This window comes from Salmo salar, chromosome ssa10 (assembly GCF_905237065.1).
Source record: "Salmo salar chromosome ssa10, Ssal_v3.1, whole genome shotgun sequence".
Taxonomy (NCBI): domain Eukaryota; kingdom Metazoa; phylum Chordata; class Actinopteri; order Salmoniformes; family Salmonidae; genus Salmo; species Salmo salar.
This window is the reverse complement of record NC_059451.1, coordinates 18,373,596-18,388,513: the sequence shown is the minus strand read 5'-3', so window position 1 is coordinate 18,388,513 and position 14,918 is coordinate 18,373,596. Positions and strand designations below refer to the sequence as shown.

Genomic DNA, 14,918 nt, shown 5'->3' with positions numbered 1-14,918 from the left:
GTGAAACTGGACATTTTTCAGTGATGAAACATCGGATCAAAAAATATATGTTCCAAAAACTAGAATATGTTACGAACACAGTAAACAAAGTTTAATAGACTTCACGCGTTTGCCAAAGTCGCGTTGTTTAGAATGAACGCAAGGTTGAGTGAGTTTGTGCACACGCGCACTAAAGAGTAGGCGTTCCCTACCGGAAATATGAAAATATATGCTAGGTAGCTCGTGCTTGTTCTGCCCACTATGCTTCGTTTGCTCACACTGTAAACGAGAGAGATGAACTATCTTGGGTTAGTTAGAGACATCTATTGATTTAACTCTAGAGGTGCTGACACAATTGATATTTCGTCGTTTGAAACGATAGCTACAAAGTATCAATTTAAGTTCAAATCCATATAAGCCTAGGTATAGCCTACTGAACATTTATATTCTGTTTAAAATCTTTTCCCGCTGTGCAGAGTCCATCCCGACGCATCCGTACCAGTGGAAAATGAAGCCAGTGGCAAATGAAGCGTGTATTATGGGTCAGACAAGTGCCACATATACGCCTTCTGGTGTGTCCCACTGGCATTGCATGGCCGCCTGCCACCGCCACTGCTGTCTAGGGCAGATTGCTCGATAGAGGGGAAGTCCACTCCTGCAGCTGGGCAGGAAAAAGGGAGACTGGAGAAAGGAGGACAGGAATGGGTGGAGCATAAGCAGGCGGGTGAGAAATGTGTGGATGAAAGGGGGATATGATTGGTGGAGAACTGAAGTGAGCAAGGGAGGCTGAATAAGTTAGTGTCTGTGTATGGGTAGGGGGTGGGTGGTGATGTGTTGCGTGTGGAGAGAGAGAGAGATGCTGTTGCCAGGAAACAGTGGGCATAGAGGACCATTCACAGCAGTTCATGGAGTAAAAACACAAAGGGAGACTTGATATGTAGGTGGTGTTTTTAGTATAAACAGGCAGATATGAACAGGATGGTTATCCCAGCATGGACTGGATTAAACCAACATGAGCAGAGAGGAAAGTACAGTATAACTACTGAAGAGGAATTGGCGCTGATGGACAAGCTATTATGGGATGGAGAGATGAGAGATTCTCATAAACAGATTTAGAGTCTAGACAGAAATACATGGGCAGAATAGACAACCAGAAACAGTCATCATGATAACAGCACTGATTCCTTCAAATTAAAAGGGTAGGGTGGAGCTCTAAAGGAGCCTGTCACTTCAGTCTTCAGGGAGAGTCTCTTTCACACTCCCCTTCCCCAACAGAAGTGGAGGGAGCCGGGGGGGGTTAGGGAACAAAGCTACCCCCTGTCTTCAGACACCTGCTGCTGCTGCCTGACACGGGACGACGAGGGGGGCAACTCACTAGACCCATGCATTGACCCTGGTCTGAAGGATTTCAATTCCTAGCTGTCCAATCTCTTCATCAGTGAATAAGGAGGGAGGACGCAAAAGGAGGGACGGACAGCAGTGATTCAAGGGATCTTTTACTGCCCATGTGAGTACGCCTTTGCATTCTTCCTCTACTCTTTATTACACTCCTCATACAGTGTGTGTGTGTGTATGTAGTAAATGTATAGTAGCTCATGAATATGTTAACTCTTATATAAGATACGAATCTATAGGATTAGTTGATAAAGAAAGACTGTTGATTTCCATTGTATTCAGCTCTTGCATTTTCCTTGCAGATGTGATTCAAGTCTTACAGTCGAGTTCTCCCACACTACTATTATTCTTCATAATTTACTCCAATGCCTGGCAGCATACCTTCCTGCCTACAGATATAGCCTTCATTGGTATGCCCTCCAGAAATGTAGTACTGTCATTGGATTGTCAATGTATTAAGTTAGTGTTAGGATCCACATAGGATGCAAAACAATCCATAGTGTTTGGAAAATGAAAGATGCAGGCAATTGATTACTTTCATTACCTCTCATGCTGGTGGGTTTTTCTTCTTCCCTACATATTCATAACATGCCAGCCCTCTCTTCATTTGACAAATTATAGTTTTGATACTGTATCTCTTCGCTAGGCACAGACAGTTGGGTTTATGCGTTTATTGGGTGGATGGTATGCAAATTATTCTGGTCACACAATAAGGCTCACAGTTGCATGCTCAATCGAAGTGACATGGAATACAAGCAGCTTCTCTTGTGGGTTAGGGCTGGGGTCTTATAGTATGCTGCTTTGCCCTTTGGGATACAGTACACTGCTTTACACCCTCTGGGAGTGGATGTGATGTAGCTGTACAGTATACATTCTGTATAGAGGTTGACCTTACAAAACACATCTTACAATGCATCTGACAGTATTGCCGGGCAGCAACCTGATGGAAACAATCATGTGAACATTTTGATGTGTGTAGGACATTGCCTTGCAAATCATGTTCTGATCTCCTTATTTATTTTGCTGTGTTTATGTTAGGTGAATTCTCAGAGTTAGTATTGCCACTTACCCACACCCACAGACAGGTAATATTTAACCATACACTGTATATTTTATACTGAGGTTGTATCTGACTTTTAATAATATTAGTGTCTCTTTCTTATTCAACACAGCCGATGATGGTAACGAAAACTGAAACCCAAGTCACACTTACACATTTCCCTGAAAAACAGACTGTGAGTGGTTACAGTACGGTGCACTGACTAACATGATGTCAACCCAGCTTGAGATATCTGGAGCCAGTATTAATAGGCTGTAGAACTGTCTCTTTAAACTTGTGTCAGACAGGATAAACCTGAACACATCAAAAAGGTGGCACCTGCGCTGAGGATTAGTAGCTGATGAGGAGGGATTAAGAGTTGATTTCTCCTGGCCTCTTGGATTCCACCTACGAAATTCCTTAATTGTGACTGACTTTGAGGGAAGCAGCGAGGGGACCTCAGTCACCTGCTCCTCACATGCTACACAGGGGGATAAACACCTCGTGACCTGGATTCAGTTTCTCAAATGAAATGATAAATACTAATGAATAAAATGAAATACTAACCGTACCATTGTTCCTCTTGTATAAATGCATTCTCTGTGTTATAACGGAGGAATTCTCTGTGTTACACAAGACATGGGCTTATTGCCATTTGAGCTTCATACCTGAGGATGGGATTGATTTGGTTTAAGCCCGCTGATTTGATTATGCCAATGATAATGGTGATAGGGATACATTGGATCTACATATCATTTCCAATGCTCAAAGCGCTCCACTGTAACAGGAAGGAACTCACCCCATCTGGGATTGATTATTGTTGGTTGGTTAATTATGTATGGTCTGTCTATGTCTGTGTGCCCCAGGCTCCACCCCTCCCTTCCATGGGATGGGCACCACAGAGGCGACACTACGAATGGATAACATGGAATGTAAAGATGAGTGGCAGGATGAAGACTTCCCCAGGTGGGTGTCAGACGACTTTGATGATGCTTTACTTTAAAGGGTCCTTCAGTCCTGCAGAGTCCAATACTGTGTAAAAAAGTATTGTAATAACTCACCATAACATTATACTGACAGCAGTAATCCATCAGTAAGTACACTATACAGCCTACAGTGTAACAACAAAGGTTACACTACATTTTTTTAAACATTTTAGTCATTTAGCAGACGCTCTTATCTAGAGCGACTTACAGTAGTGAATGCATACATTTCATTTCATAGTTGTATTTTTTCCTGTGGTGGCCCCCCGTGGGATTCGAACCCACAACCCTGGCGTTGCAAACACCATGCGTTGCAAACACCATGCTCTACCAACTGAGCTACAGGGAAGGCTATTTGTTACATTGTACTTGCAAGAATAATCACACAGTAATACACTTTAGAATGTTACTCTGTGTGTTTTTTTTTTATCACAACTGGTAGATGACAATACCTCATGCACGCAGTGATGTTTGTTGTTGGACTATAATCTGCTCCAGTTTAATTTGCTTGAGGATTTCCCAGTGAGCTAACCCCGTGCAGCTGGTGCAATTATAGCCTGGAATACCTAGCAGATACCCCATCTAGTGAAATCAACCTCTGACGTTGATTGCAATAGCCACATGACAATAATATGTGCCGTAAACATTCACAAACACTGGATCTATACAGAATTTAAACAAAAAGTATAATTGTCCTCCAAGCACTGAAGAATTACAAAGAGGACTGGATTTAAGCATGACATTCCCCTTTATTGTCATTGCGAGACGCAGGGAGATCAGATAATTGCTCCGTAGGAAATTAAAGGAGTGTGAAAAAGAAAGGCGAAGAGAGAGCATTCTGACAGCAAGGAGCATCCTCCTGTCTCTCGCCATCTGAGGGAGCGGAGGCAGGGAGCAGGTGCAGCTCTCTCCTTAAATGGTAGTGGGTAACGTCATGTGACGCAGCAACCAGTCAACAACACAGCATCACCAGGAAAATGGTGGCAGATCAGCTTTAAGGAAAAGGAGGAAGAGAAAATAAGTATATGTATCACTAGGCTCTGAATGATGATGTGCCTGAGGCTCCCTATGATCGACTGAGAAAAGGGCATGCATAATATTCTAGGATCCTGTGCTGTAAAATCAAATAGTTGCCTGGACCGTCTTTGAATCCATCCTAATTTTTGATAAGGTAAGCAGGACCTCTTATGATTTGATATCTTAGCCCTCATCATCATATAGAAGAATATGGCCTGACTGCTTGACATTTTGGATTATCATACCCTTTGTTAGACATAATTCCTATTTCATTTCTTCTTCATGGTGTCATTATTGCAGGAAACTGGTTATTTGAACAATGGAAGCTTGCCAGTGGTTATAGCAGTGGGACGCCTCAGAGATGCGAGATCGGACACCATGCAGTGTAACGGATGCCCTTGTCATTTGTTATTGCCAGTCATGTTGATTTGGCAACACTGTTATAGACTCTCTGTCCTCCCTGGGATGTTAGGTTGAAAGGATGGTTTATTATTACGCAGCAGTGGAGCACAGTGGAGCTGAATACTTTATATTTCCCCAGTGCCTCTTGGTATTTGGTTGTTGTTGACATTTCCCCCCCTGTATTATACCCTTCATTCTCCACCTCCTCCATGTCCTCCTCCTTGTTTCACGTTACAGGAAGTGACAAGGGAAATTACACCACGTGTTAAGGGGTAACCTAACGGTGTGTCTGCCTCCCCTGTACAGTGAATAAGGTTTGTTGACATACCTCCGCCTCTACCTCCCTCCCCACATTGCACACCGTGGCAGGTCTATAATCTAAAGAGCTCCCTGGGGAGATGCTAATTACCACCCAGCCTCCTCTCTCTGTGCTCCCTTTGTGGTGCTGAGCCAGATCACTGACAACCCCACTGACATGATCGCTGGCATGTGTTAATTTTGCACCAGCTGCCATGATGTGGTGATGTACTAGTGTGCTTCCAGGTCTATTTGTAGTTTGGTTTATTTGAGTCAGGCTGGCTGGCTTTAGTGTTTGCTCATGTCGTGCTATTGTGTGTGGCTGTGGCCCTGACAGAATGATGGGCTCTCTGTGTTGATTTTCAGACCACTTCCTGAGGACGGTGACATGGAGTCTTCCTGTGGTCTCACCAATGACCGAGCCTGTAAGTATAATTGAAATAACACCTCACCTGTCTGGCATTTGATAGATGTTTTTGGTGTTGGTAAAGTTAACTCAGTTGATATACTATAAGTCACTTTAACTTAATATATTACTTTCTAACAATGAGCCCCATCTCACATGCTACTTCCTGGACCCTGCACCTGTGAATTCAACTGGATGTCATGTGTGTACACTATTAGTAGCTAATAAGTCTCACCTGCTCTGTCACAGCTCCCCCCAACTCTCTGAATGTTAATGCAGTTGGAGGAGGCGGAAGTGGAGGAGGGTCCACTCATCGTAAGCGGCGTACATTAGTGGCCCCAGACATGAACTTGTCCCTGGACCACAGCGAGGGTTCCCTGCTGTCTGACGACTTCTTGGATACGCCCGACGACCTGGACATCAATGTGGACGACATCGAGACCCCCGACGACAACGACTCCCTGGAGTTCATCACCAACGGCAACGAGCTGGAGTGGGAAGGTAGGTAGAGCTCATGCAGAGTGGAATAATGGAAGCCCTGGTGCCAGCCTGGTAGCATGGGTGCCAGTCTGTGTGCTTTAGACAACTTGTTGTTTGGCAAGATGTAGCTAGCGCAGACACGGTCTGGCACCCACTCAGGCTCGATATATTGAACAAAAATATAAACGCAACATGTAAAGTGTTGGTCACATGTTTCATGAGCTGAAATAAAAGATCCCAGGAATATTCTATTCACACAAAAAGCTTATTTAAAAAAAAATGTTGTGCACAAATTTGTTTACATCGCTGTTAGTGAGGATTTCTCCTTTGACAAGATAATCCATCCACCTGACAGGTGTGGCATATCAAGAAGCAGATTAAACAGCATGATCACTACACAGGTGCACCTTGTGCTGGGGACAATAAAAGGCCACTCTAAAATGTGCAGTTTTGTCACACAACACAATTCCACAGATGTCTCAAGTTTTGAGGGTGTGTAATTGGCATACTGACTGCAGGAATGTTCACCAGAGCTGTTGCCAGATAATTTAATATTAATTTCTCTACAATAAGCCACCGCCAACGTTGTTTTAGAGAATTTGGCAGTACGTCCAACCGGCCTCACAACCGCAGACCACGTGTAACCACGCCAGCCCAGTACCTCCACACCCGGCTTCTTTACCTGCGGGATCATCTGAGACCAGCTACCCGGACAGCTGATGAAACTGTGGGTTTGCACAAACTGTTAGAAACCGTCTCAGGTAAGCTCACCTGTGTGCTCGTCATCCTCACCAGGGTCTTGACCTGACTGCAGTTTGGCGTCGTAACCGACTTCAGTGGCCAAATGCTCACTTTCGATGGCCACTGGCACATTGGAGAAGTGTGCTCTTCACGGATGAATCCCGGTTTCAACTGTACCAGGCAGATGGCAGACAGTGTGTATGGCGTTGTGTGGGCAAGCGGTTTGCTGATGTCAACGTTGTGAACAGAGTGCCCCGTGGTGGTGGGGTTATGGTATGGGCAGGAATAAGCTACTGACAACAAACACAATTGCATTTTATCGATGGCAATTTGAATGCACAGAGATACCGTGACAAGATCCTGAGGCCCATCTTCATGCCATTCATCTGTCCGCCATCACCTCATGTTTCAGCGTGATAATGTACGCCCCCATGTCGCAAGGACCTGTATACAATTCCTGGAAGCTGAAAATGTCCCAGTTCTTCCTTGGCCTGCATACTCACTAGAATTGCCACCCATTGAGCATGTTTGGGATGCTCTGGATGGACGTGTACAACAGCGTGTTCCAGTACCCGCCAATATCCAGAAACTTCGCACAGCCATTGAACAGGAGTGGGACAACATTCCACAGTCTGATCAACTCTATGCGAAAGAGATGTCGCACTGCATGAGGCAAATGGTAGTCACACCTGATACTGACACACCAGATACACGTCCCTACTTTTTTTTAAGGTACAGTCTCTGTGACCAACAGATGGATATCTATATTTCCAGTCATGTGAAATCCATAGATTAGGGCCGAATGAATTTATTTCAATTGACTGATTTTCTGATATGAACTGTGACTCAGTAAAATCTTTGAAATTGTTTATGCGTTTATATTTTTGTTCAGTGTAAATAGCTGCATAGTAAAGTCTATGCTATCAGACTACAGCTAAACAGAACAGCAGCTAAGATATTGAAGAGACAAAAGTGGGTGGCATAAAACAAATCCATTATGTCTCACTAATATAAATACATTTGTTTAAGTCCCACTTCACATTATAGCATAAACACCTTCAAACTTTTCACTATGTACATCCAGATGACACGCCAGTGGCCAACGCCAAAGCGGGGCCTGGTGACGGAGAAGAGGAGGATGGTGCTGATGGGACGGGGGGTAACGGGCGCCTGTGGAGGACGGTGATCATTGGGGAGCAGGAGCACCGCATCGACATGCAGATCATCAGGCCATACCTCCGCGTCATCACCCATGGGGGTCAGTATCCAACCAACAGCATCCAGCCAGAGCCATAGATACACTCTATACATAGTTCAACTAATTAGAATTGAATTGTCCTGGAACTTTTGGTGCCAACATGGTGCCCATTCAATCTCAAACTGAGTTCACGTCGGTATATGTCTGTATATTGATTGTTCTGCATCCAGGTAATTGACACCAACGGGATGAACTTACAGGCCATGTCAACTGTCGCTCTTCTCTCCGTCTGCAGGTTACTATGGTGAGGGTCTGAATGCCATCATAGTGTTCTCAGCCTGCTACCTGCCCGACAGCAGCTGTGCAGATTACCACTACATCATGGAGAACCTCTTCCTGTGAGTAACTGGATTTACAAATTGCAGAGATACGGATTTACGGCAAGAGGCACAAATGCCCAACTACCACAGAGTGATATTTAGAACTTAGTCATCACGCCTGGTATACTATCATTGAAATCAGAGAGATCATGTCATACATCATGCAATCATTTTGTAGTGAAGATTTATGCGGCCAGAAAATGGGAACTCGAGATTTCTTTAGTGCTTGCCACGACAGGAAGAAAATAAACCTCCATATTTTGCCCTTCCTCGTTGCCATCTCAGGTATGTGGTCAGCAGTCTAGAAATGCTGGTTGCTGAGGACTATTTGATCATCTACATGAATGGAGCCACACCGCGGGGCAAGATGCCGGGCATAGGATGGCTGAAGAAATGCTATCAGATGATTGATAGGAGGTAAGACTATTTATATCGTATACAAAACTGCATGACAGCATGGAGAATGCAATCATTCATACTGTCAGCATAGGATGGATGTGCATAACACAAATGTTGACTTACTCTCAGGAGAAACTAATGGGGAGTAATTGAGCTTGTCACTGCTACTGGCAGTCAATGGGAAGTGAGGCTTGACTCATACTACAGTAGGCTGCTTGATAGAGTCTTCCAGCACCAGGAGATGAATGTATGCATGTATTGCCTTATTTCAACAATTTATTTCTGTTGTCCCTGAAGGCTGAGGAAGAACCTGAAGTCTCTGGTCATCGCCCACCCCACCTGGTTCATCCGCACTGTGTTGGCCATATCTAGGCCTTTTATCAGGTGACCACAGAACAACAACATCATGTTAAAGTGGTACTCCAGGATCTAAAACATAACACATTTGTAACATATAGTATGAATTGGATTCGTAACATATATGAATCGCATTTTTTTTTAAATATATTTAATTTTAATATTTTGCATGACGTAACATATCATACGAAATGGATGATGTAGTACACAATTTGATGACGTAGTACACACAAAACTGGGACCACTTGTGGCTCATTAGCAGCACTTTCAAAACTTCTGGCTGAAATGATACAAAAGTTTTTTTATAATACAGTTATGCTACATATCACCACTGTGACGGATAACTAATAGTTGTCCACATAACACCAATATAACTGGTTGTTGTTTTTATCCTGTTGTTATTTGCAGTGTGAAGTTTATGAATAAGATCCAGTATGTGCATAGTCTGGATGAGCTGGCAGAGATAGTCCCCATGGAACATGTGCAGGTCCCTGAGTGTGTGGTGCAGTAAGTATCATCAACCACTATGGGGAGTAACTAAGCTGAAGACTCCCACCATCATTCACTGACTTGCAGTGATTTGCAGACTAATAAATTATGTAAACTTGCAAGCTAATAATTTCCCCCTCCGTGAATAGACATGGATGCCTGGCAGAGACTGTGAGGCAGTAAATAAATCATATGGAAATTTATGTTAATTTTGTTTGTCAGCCCAAAAAATACATGTAAGATAGTATATGTATTACACTCTTGGAAAAGGACTTGGATCAGAAAAGGGATCTTAATCTTTTCTTTTTACAGATTTGAGGAGGAGAGGATCAAAGCTCGGAAAGAAAGGTAAAACACATTTACATCTTTATTTTTAGATCGAATTAACCAGGCATACATGCCATGCTCATACTCAATCAGGGGTGATCCATGCTGTATCCTCAGTCAATTCATTCATCAAGCTTTTATACAAGTGTTGTCTCCCTCTGCCTGTACAGGATGGAGCAGGAACAGCAGGAGCAGCCAAACCCACACGCGTCTTCTTCAGCCACGGCAGAGAGGTAGGGAGTAGACAGTTACACTATAACGGCCTGTGTATGATAGCCGGATATCTTAAAGCTCTCCAGGACCAGGGTTGGAGATACACTATATATACAAAAGTATGTGGACACCCCTTCAAATGAGTGGATTTGGCTACAGGTGTTGCTGACAGGTGTATAAAATCAAGCACACAGCCATGCAATCTCCATAGACAAACATTGGCAGTATAATGGCCTTACCGAAGAGCTCAGTGACTTTCAACGTGGCACTGTCATGGGACGACACCTTTCCAACAAGTCAGTTCATCAAATTTCTGCCCTGCTAGAGCTGCCCCGTTCAACTACGTGCTGTTATTGTGAAGGGGAAACGTCTAGGAGCAACAACGGCTCAGCCGCGAAGTAGTAGGCCACACAAGCTCACAGAATGGGAACGGCGAGTGCTGAAGCGTGTAGCGTGTAAAAATCATCTGTCCTCGGTTGCAACACTCACTACCGAGTTCCGAACTGCCTCTGGAAGCAACGTCAACACAATAACTGTTTGTCGGGAGCTTCATGAAATGGGTTTCCATGACCGAGCAGGCGCACACTAGCCTAAGATCACCATGTGCAATGCCAAGCGTCTGCTGGAGTGGTGTAAAGCTCGCCGCCATTGGACTCTGGAGCAGTGGAAACGCGTTCTCTGGAGTGATGAATCACGCTTCACCATCTGGCAGTCCGACAGACGAAAGCTACCTGCACGGAGGCATAGTGCCAACTGTAAAGTTTGGAGGGGGAAGAATAATGGTCTGAGGCTGTTTTTCATGGTTCGTGCTAGGCCCCTTAGTTCCAGTGAAGGGAAATCTTAACGCTACAGCATACAATGACATTCTAGACGATTCTGTGCTTCCAACTTTGTGGCAACAGTTTGGGGAAGGCCCTTTCCTGTTTAAGTATGACAATGCCCCCGTGCACAAAGCGAGATCCATACAGAAATTGTTTGTCGAGATTGTGTGGAAGAACTTGACTGGCCTGCCCAGAGCCCTAACCTCAACCCCATTGAACACCTTTGGGATGAATTGGAACACCGACTGCGAGCCCGGCCTAATCGCCCAACATCAGTGCCCGACCTCACTAATGCGCTTGTGGCTGAATGGAAGTCCCCGCAGCAATGTTCCAACATCTAGTGGAAAGCTTTCCCAGAAGAGTGGAGGCTGTTATAGCAGAAAAGGGAGGACCAACACCATATGAATGCCCATGATTTTGGAATGAGACTTTCGACGAGCAGGTGTCCACATACTTTTGGTCATGTAGTGTACCTGGTATAGACCAAGCAGCAGTCAACATGGCCATGGTCAAGCACTATTACCTCTCAACAGCAGTATAGCAGGAAACAAAGTCACAGAGACATGTATTTATTCATACTCATGTCATTTGCAGGCCCAAGTCAATGATCACAGGGCAAGGAATCTGAAAGGGACCTCCTCCTCTTTATTCATATCATACCATGGTAAGGAAGGACACAACACTAATGCTCTTCTCACACTGACTACAAGGGGACACTGCACTCATAAATAACAATGTACATTTGATCATACGGTATCCACTGGCAGCCTGTGGCAGGAGTCAGGCCCATAGAGATCCTATTAAATGAGTTCTAAGATATCATTCTGTGGTCAGGCCATTTAACCACTTAAACAGATGTTGAAACACCCAGCACCATTTGAACGTCTACTGTTACGTAATGTCCACCTGCTCAGCCATTTAAGAATCAGAACCAGCCAGTCCTCAGTGCTATTGTAGAGGAATGCCCGGTCAAGTGCAGCTGACCCAGGCCTAATGGGTGAGCGTGTCAGGAATGTGTGTGTGTCTTACTGTGTCATCAAGGGACTTTCAGGGGTCAAGAGGTCAGGCATGTCGCAGCCTCACTCATTTTACAATAAGGTCAGCTGTATTAAATGAACTGCTCTGTGAATCTGGTCTGCTGTTTTGAAAAGTGTATTCTTGTGCAGGTTTTTATATCATTACCGTACTTCTTAATGACAGTGTCTTCTATCATCTGTGCAGTTGTTGAAAGAAGTTTGGAGCATGAAAACTGTGTTTATAAGAAGAAACATGAAGTCCAACCAGTCTAAGAATACTTCCTAATCTGTAAATATCAAGCTGAAGATTTTTCCATCAAGATATTAAACTCCTCAACATGCGCACACACTCCTCAGCGGTTCTTAGGTTGCCAACTGATTCCATCAGGACATTCCAAGGAATTGTCTGTTCTGGGGACTGTACAACTCCATGTTACATCATTTTACGACCGCTGAAAGTAGTTACTTTTAAATGCAGCCCCCAGTCACCACCATGAGTTTTGTATCCATTATCAAATATAGATGACACTTTTGCCTAAGTCAAGATGTAAGAAAAACTAACATGAATATTGTAGAAAATGTTCCACCGGACATAAATGGTGTAAGGTGTCAGTGGCAGGCAGGTAACCAGACCTTTTACAGTTTTGTGTTGGAGGCTCTTGCAGGGACAATGGTAGACTAGACTTGAGTATGTATTAAGTACTGTATACAGACCGTGTTGGATGGTGTGTCCTAGGAGCTGCACTGAGGGCTCTGCCAGGCCTAGTTTCTGAGAGGAAGATATGCCTTAGAGAAGAAGAGGGGAGGAGGAACAGAGAGTCAGGCAATGCCCCTTAGTGCTCAGCATTGGTGTGCTGTGGCATCATTTCACCCATTAGCGCTATGCTAGCCCTTGAACATTTAGATGTAGACTGGAATGCTTTGCGAGACATCGGATGCCTTCACCTTTGCTTCATTTTGGCCTCATAATTTGTCCGAGTACAGGTTTTATTTTTAATCAACTGTGTTGCATTAATAATTTGGATGTCATCATGTTTCATATACCCAGATTGGTCCGGGGATCATTCAGTGCCCAACTTACCAACCCATGTACCTTACATTCTGATGTGCCTCAGGATTCTTGTCTGTACATGAATATGGGGGCCCACTGAAAGTAAGAACAAGAAATGTGCTGGTTTGACTGTAATGTCACGAGGACTGCATTTCATTTCATTTTTTCAGTCATTGATGTTGTGACTTAATGATATCATTTCTGTATCATGCTGTGTTGTGGGTGCAGTCAAAGCATGCCAACATGTTGTCAGCATGTAATGTACCTTCAGATGTCCTATTGGATTATGGACCAGTCGCCTAATGGTCAATCTTCTATTGGATACTTACCTACCGGGTGGTAGAGGGGAGGAAGTGTTAAGAGTTTTTATTTTTGTAAGAATTACATACATACATGTATTTTAGGTGTTGTTTTGCACTATAGAATTTGATTGTCATTAAATTGTGAGCATAACATCTATATGTGTATATTTGGGGACAGGTTGCCTTCCTAATATGTAACTCAAGATGGATTTTTGTGTGCTCTTCTAATTTTTGTACAAGTATACTGTAGTACAATCAATATCATGCATTGTATTTGTATGTCAACCCGTCTAGACAAGTATGATAATCAAAAATGTCTCTTTCTGAAGTGCCATCCAACTTCAAATGATACCTTGATAAATCTAAAACATAACAGAAGTCATTTTCTGTGGACAGGTTTGTGGATGGCGATGGGACTAGAGGTGATTGATATTCAATGGACAAAGTAAGAAAATGGCTTCCAAACATTTGTATACACATAATTGGAGTGTTGCGTTAGAACATTGGACAGATTAATTTGCCTTTGATTTCTGGTAGAGAAATACCTATCCCGTCAAAAGATAGGCTTAAACGTGGCACAGAATTGCAGGAGTTCTTCTGCAGTCTCCCAAAGCTGCTGGAGAGAGAGTGCTGTTTTCTAAAGGATGTCAGCTCTTCTGAGTGCCTCTCCTTCTTTTCACCAAATTCTACACAGAAAACTATGATATGGAATGTACAATTCTAAATTGACTACTGGGATTTTTTCCCAAATTGCTAGTAAACTGATTTTGTTGACACTAGTGTATTTTGTTTTGGTAAAAGGTTCTACATGGAAAGCAACCACTGAGTGTCCAAAAATGTCTTTCAATCATATTTTCAGTCTTTAAAAGCACAATATGTTATTACACTGGAAGATTTGGAAGAGATCAGTGGGCAATTTGTCGGCTGGAATACTGTATGTAGCTTATTTTTCAAAAGTGCAAAGCTTAAAATGGGGTTGGGATATGTAGCTATGTAGTTTGGATGTCCTTTAGATTGTGATGTACATTCTTCCATGTAAATACAAATAAATAAACTGTTCCACCCAACAATCTCTCTCTGAGGCCTGTATTCTTCCATTTCTAAATTTACCCATTGCTGTCAATTAATCCACGATATATCATTCAGAAATACATTTATATCTTTCAGACATTCAGAATGTACAGATAGATTCAAGCTTTCACTTGAATCAAACCTGATTGGTTGAGAAAAGGACAGGACATTTGCCTTACCATAGAAGTAAGGGTGTCCAGGTGTTCACTGAGTTGACTCAAAGCAACGCCGGACGTCCCTAAAAGGTGCTTGTTCTGGTTCAGAGGAAGCTATTAATACACAGTCATGATACACACGTCCATGTACACTCTGACGCGTATCACGAGCCCCCCAGCTCTGTTAAAATAACTGACAGTTACATCAGCTCAGCTGTATTAGTGACAGAGGCAGCGCTGGTCACTGGTCAGTCACACATAGGATCTAAATCGAGAATGGCCTTCAGGAAATGAGACAAGACAACAGACGTGGTTTCAAATACTATTGAGGGTATTTCAGTTACTTTCAAATACATTTTTAAGTAGGCTTGGGCGGTACCCAGATTGTCATACTTTCATA

General features: G+C 43.4%; 1 protein-coding gene across 7 annotated transcripts; it reads left to right on the top strand.

Moving 5' to 3' along the window:
• Nucleotides 1–10: 10 nt before the first annotated feature.
• LOC106613679 (caytaxin) lies at nucleotides 11–14,362 on the top strand. 7 transcript variants are annotated; one of them, XM_014216189.2, is made up of 15 exons: nucleotides 11–287; nucleotides 456–1,486; nucleotides 3,280–3,379; nucleotides 5,053–5,129; nucleotides 5,479–5,537; nucleotides 5,768–6,019; nucleotides 7,824–7,997; nucleotides 8,233–8,335; nucleotides 8,603–8,734; nucleotides 9,014–9,100; nucleotides 9,482–9,580; nucleotides 9,875–9,910; nucleotides 10,060–10,122; nucleotides 11,518–11,587; nucleotides 12,145–14,362. In XM_014216189.2, the coding sequence occupies exons 5-14, from the start codon at nucleotides 5,501–5,503 to the stop codon at nucleotides 11,549–11,551; spliced, it is 1,017 nt and encodes a 338-aa protein (XP_014071664.1). In that variant the 5' UTR covers nucleotides 11–287; nucleotides 456–1,486; nucleotides 3,280–3,379; nucleotides 5,053–5,129; nucleotides 5,479–5,500; the 3' UTR covers nucleotides 11,552–11,587; nucleotides 12,145–14,362. The 7 variants fall into 7 exon arrangements, with proteins under 7 accessions (XP_014071664.1, XP_045543404.1, XP_045543403.1 ...); XM_045687448.1 differs by lacking the exon at nucleotides 5,053–5,129 and having other exon boundaries at nucleotides 5,798–6,019; XM_045687447.1 differs by lacking the exon at nucleotides 5,053–5,129.
• Nucleotides 14,363–14,918: the final 556 nt, after the last annotated feature.

What these genes read in the sequence shown, in the direction of transcription:
- LOC106613679 (XM_045687447.1), top strand. Translation starts at nt 3,303, where the DNA reads ATGGGCACCACAGAGGCGACACTACGAATGGATAACATGGAATGTAAA. An exon ending in TCTCACCAATGACCGAGCCT is followed by an intron (nt 5,538 to 5,767) that starts GTAAGTATAATT and finishes GCTCTGTCACAG; the next exon opens with CTCCCCCCAACTCTCTGAAT. An exon ending in ATCATGGAGAACCTCTTCCT is followed by an intron (nt 8,336 to 8,602) that starts GTGAGTAACTGG and finishes TTGCCATCTCAG; the next exon opens with GTATGTGGTCAGCAGTCTAG.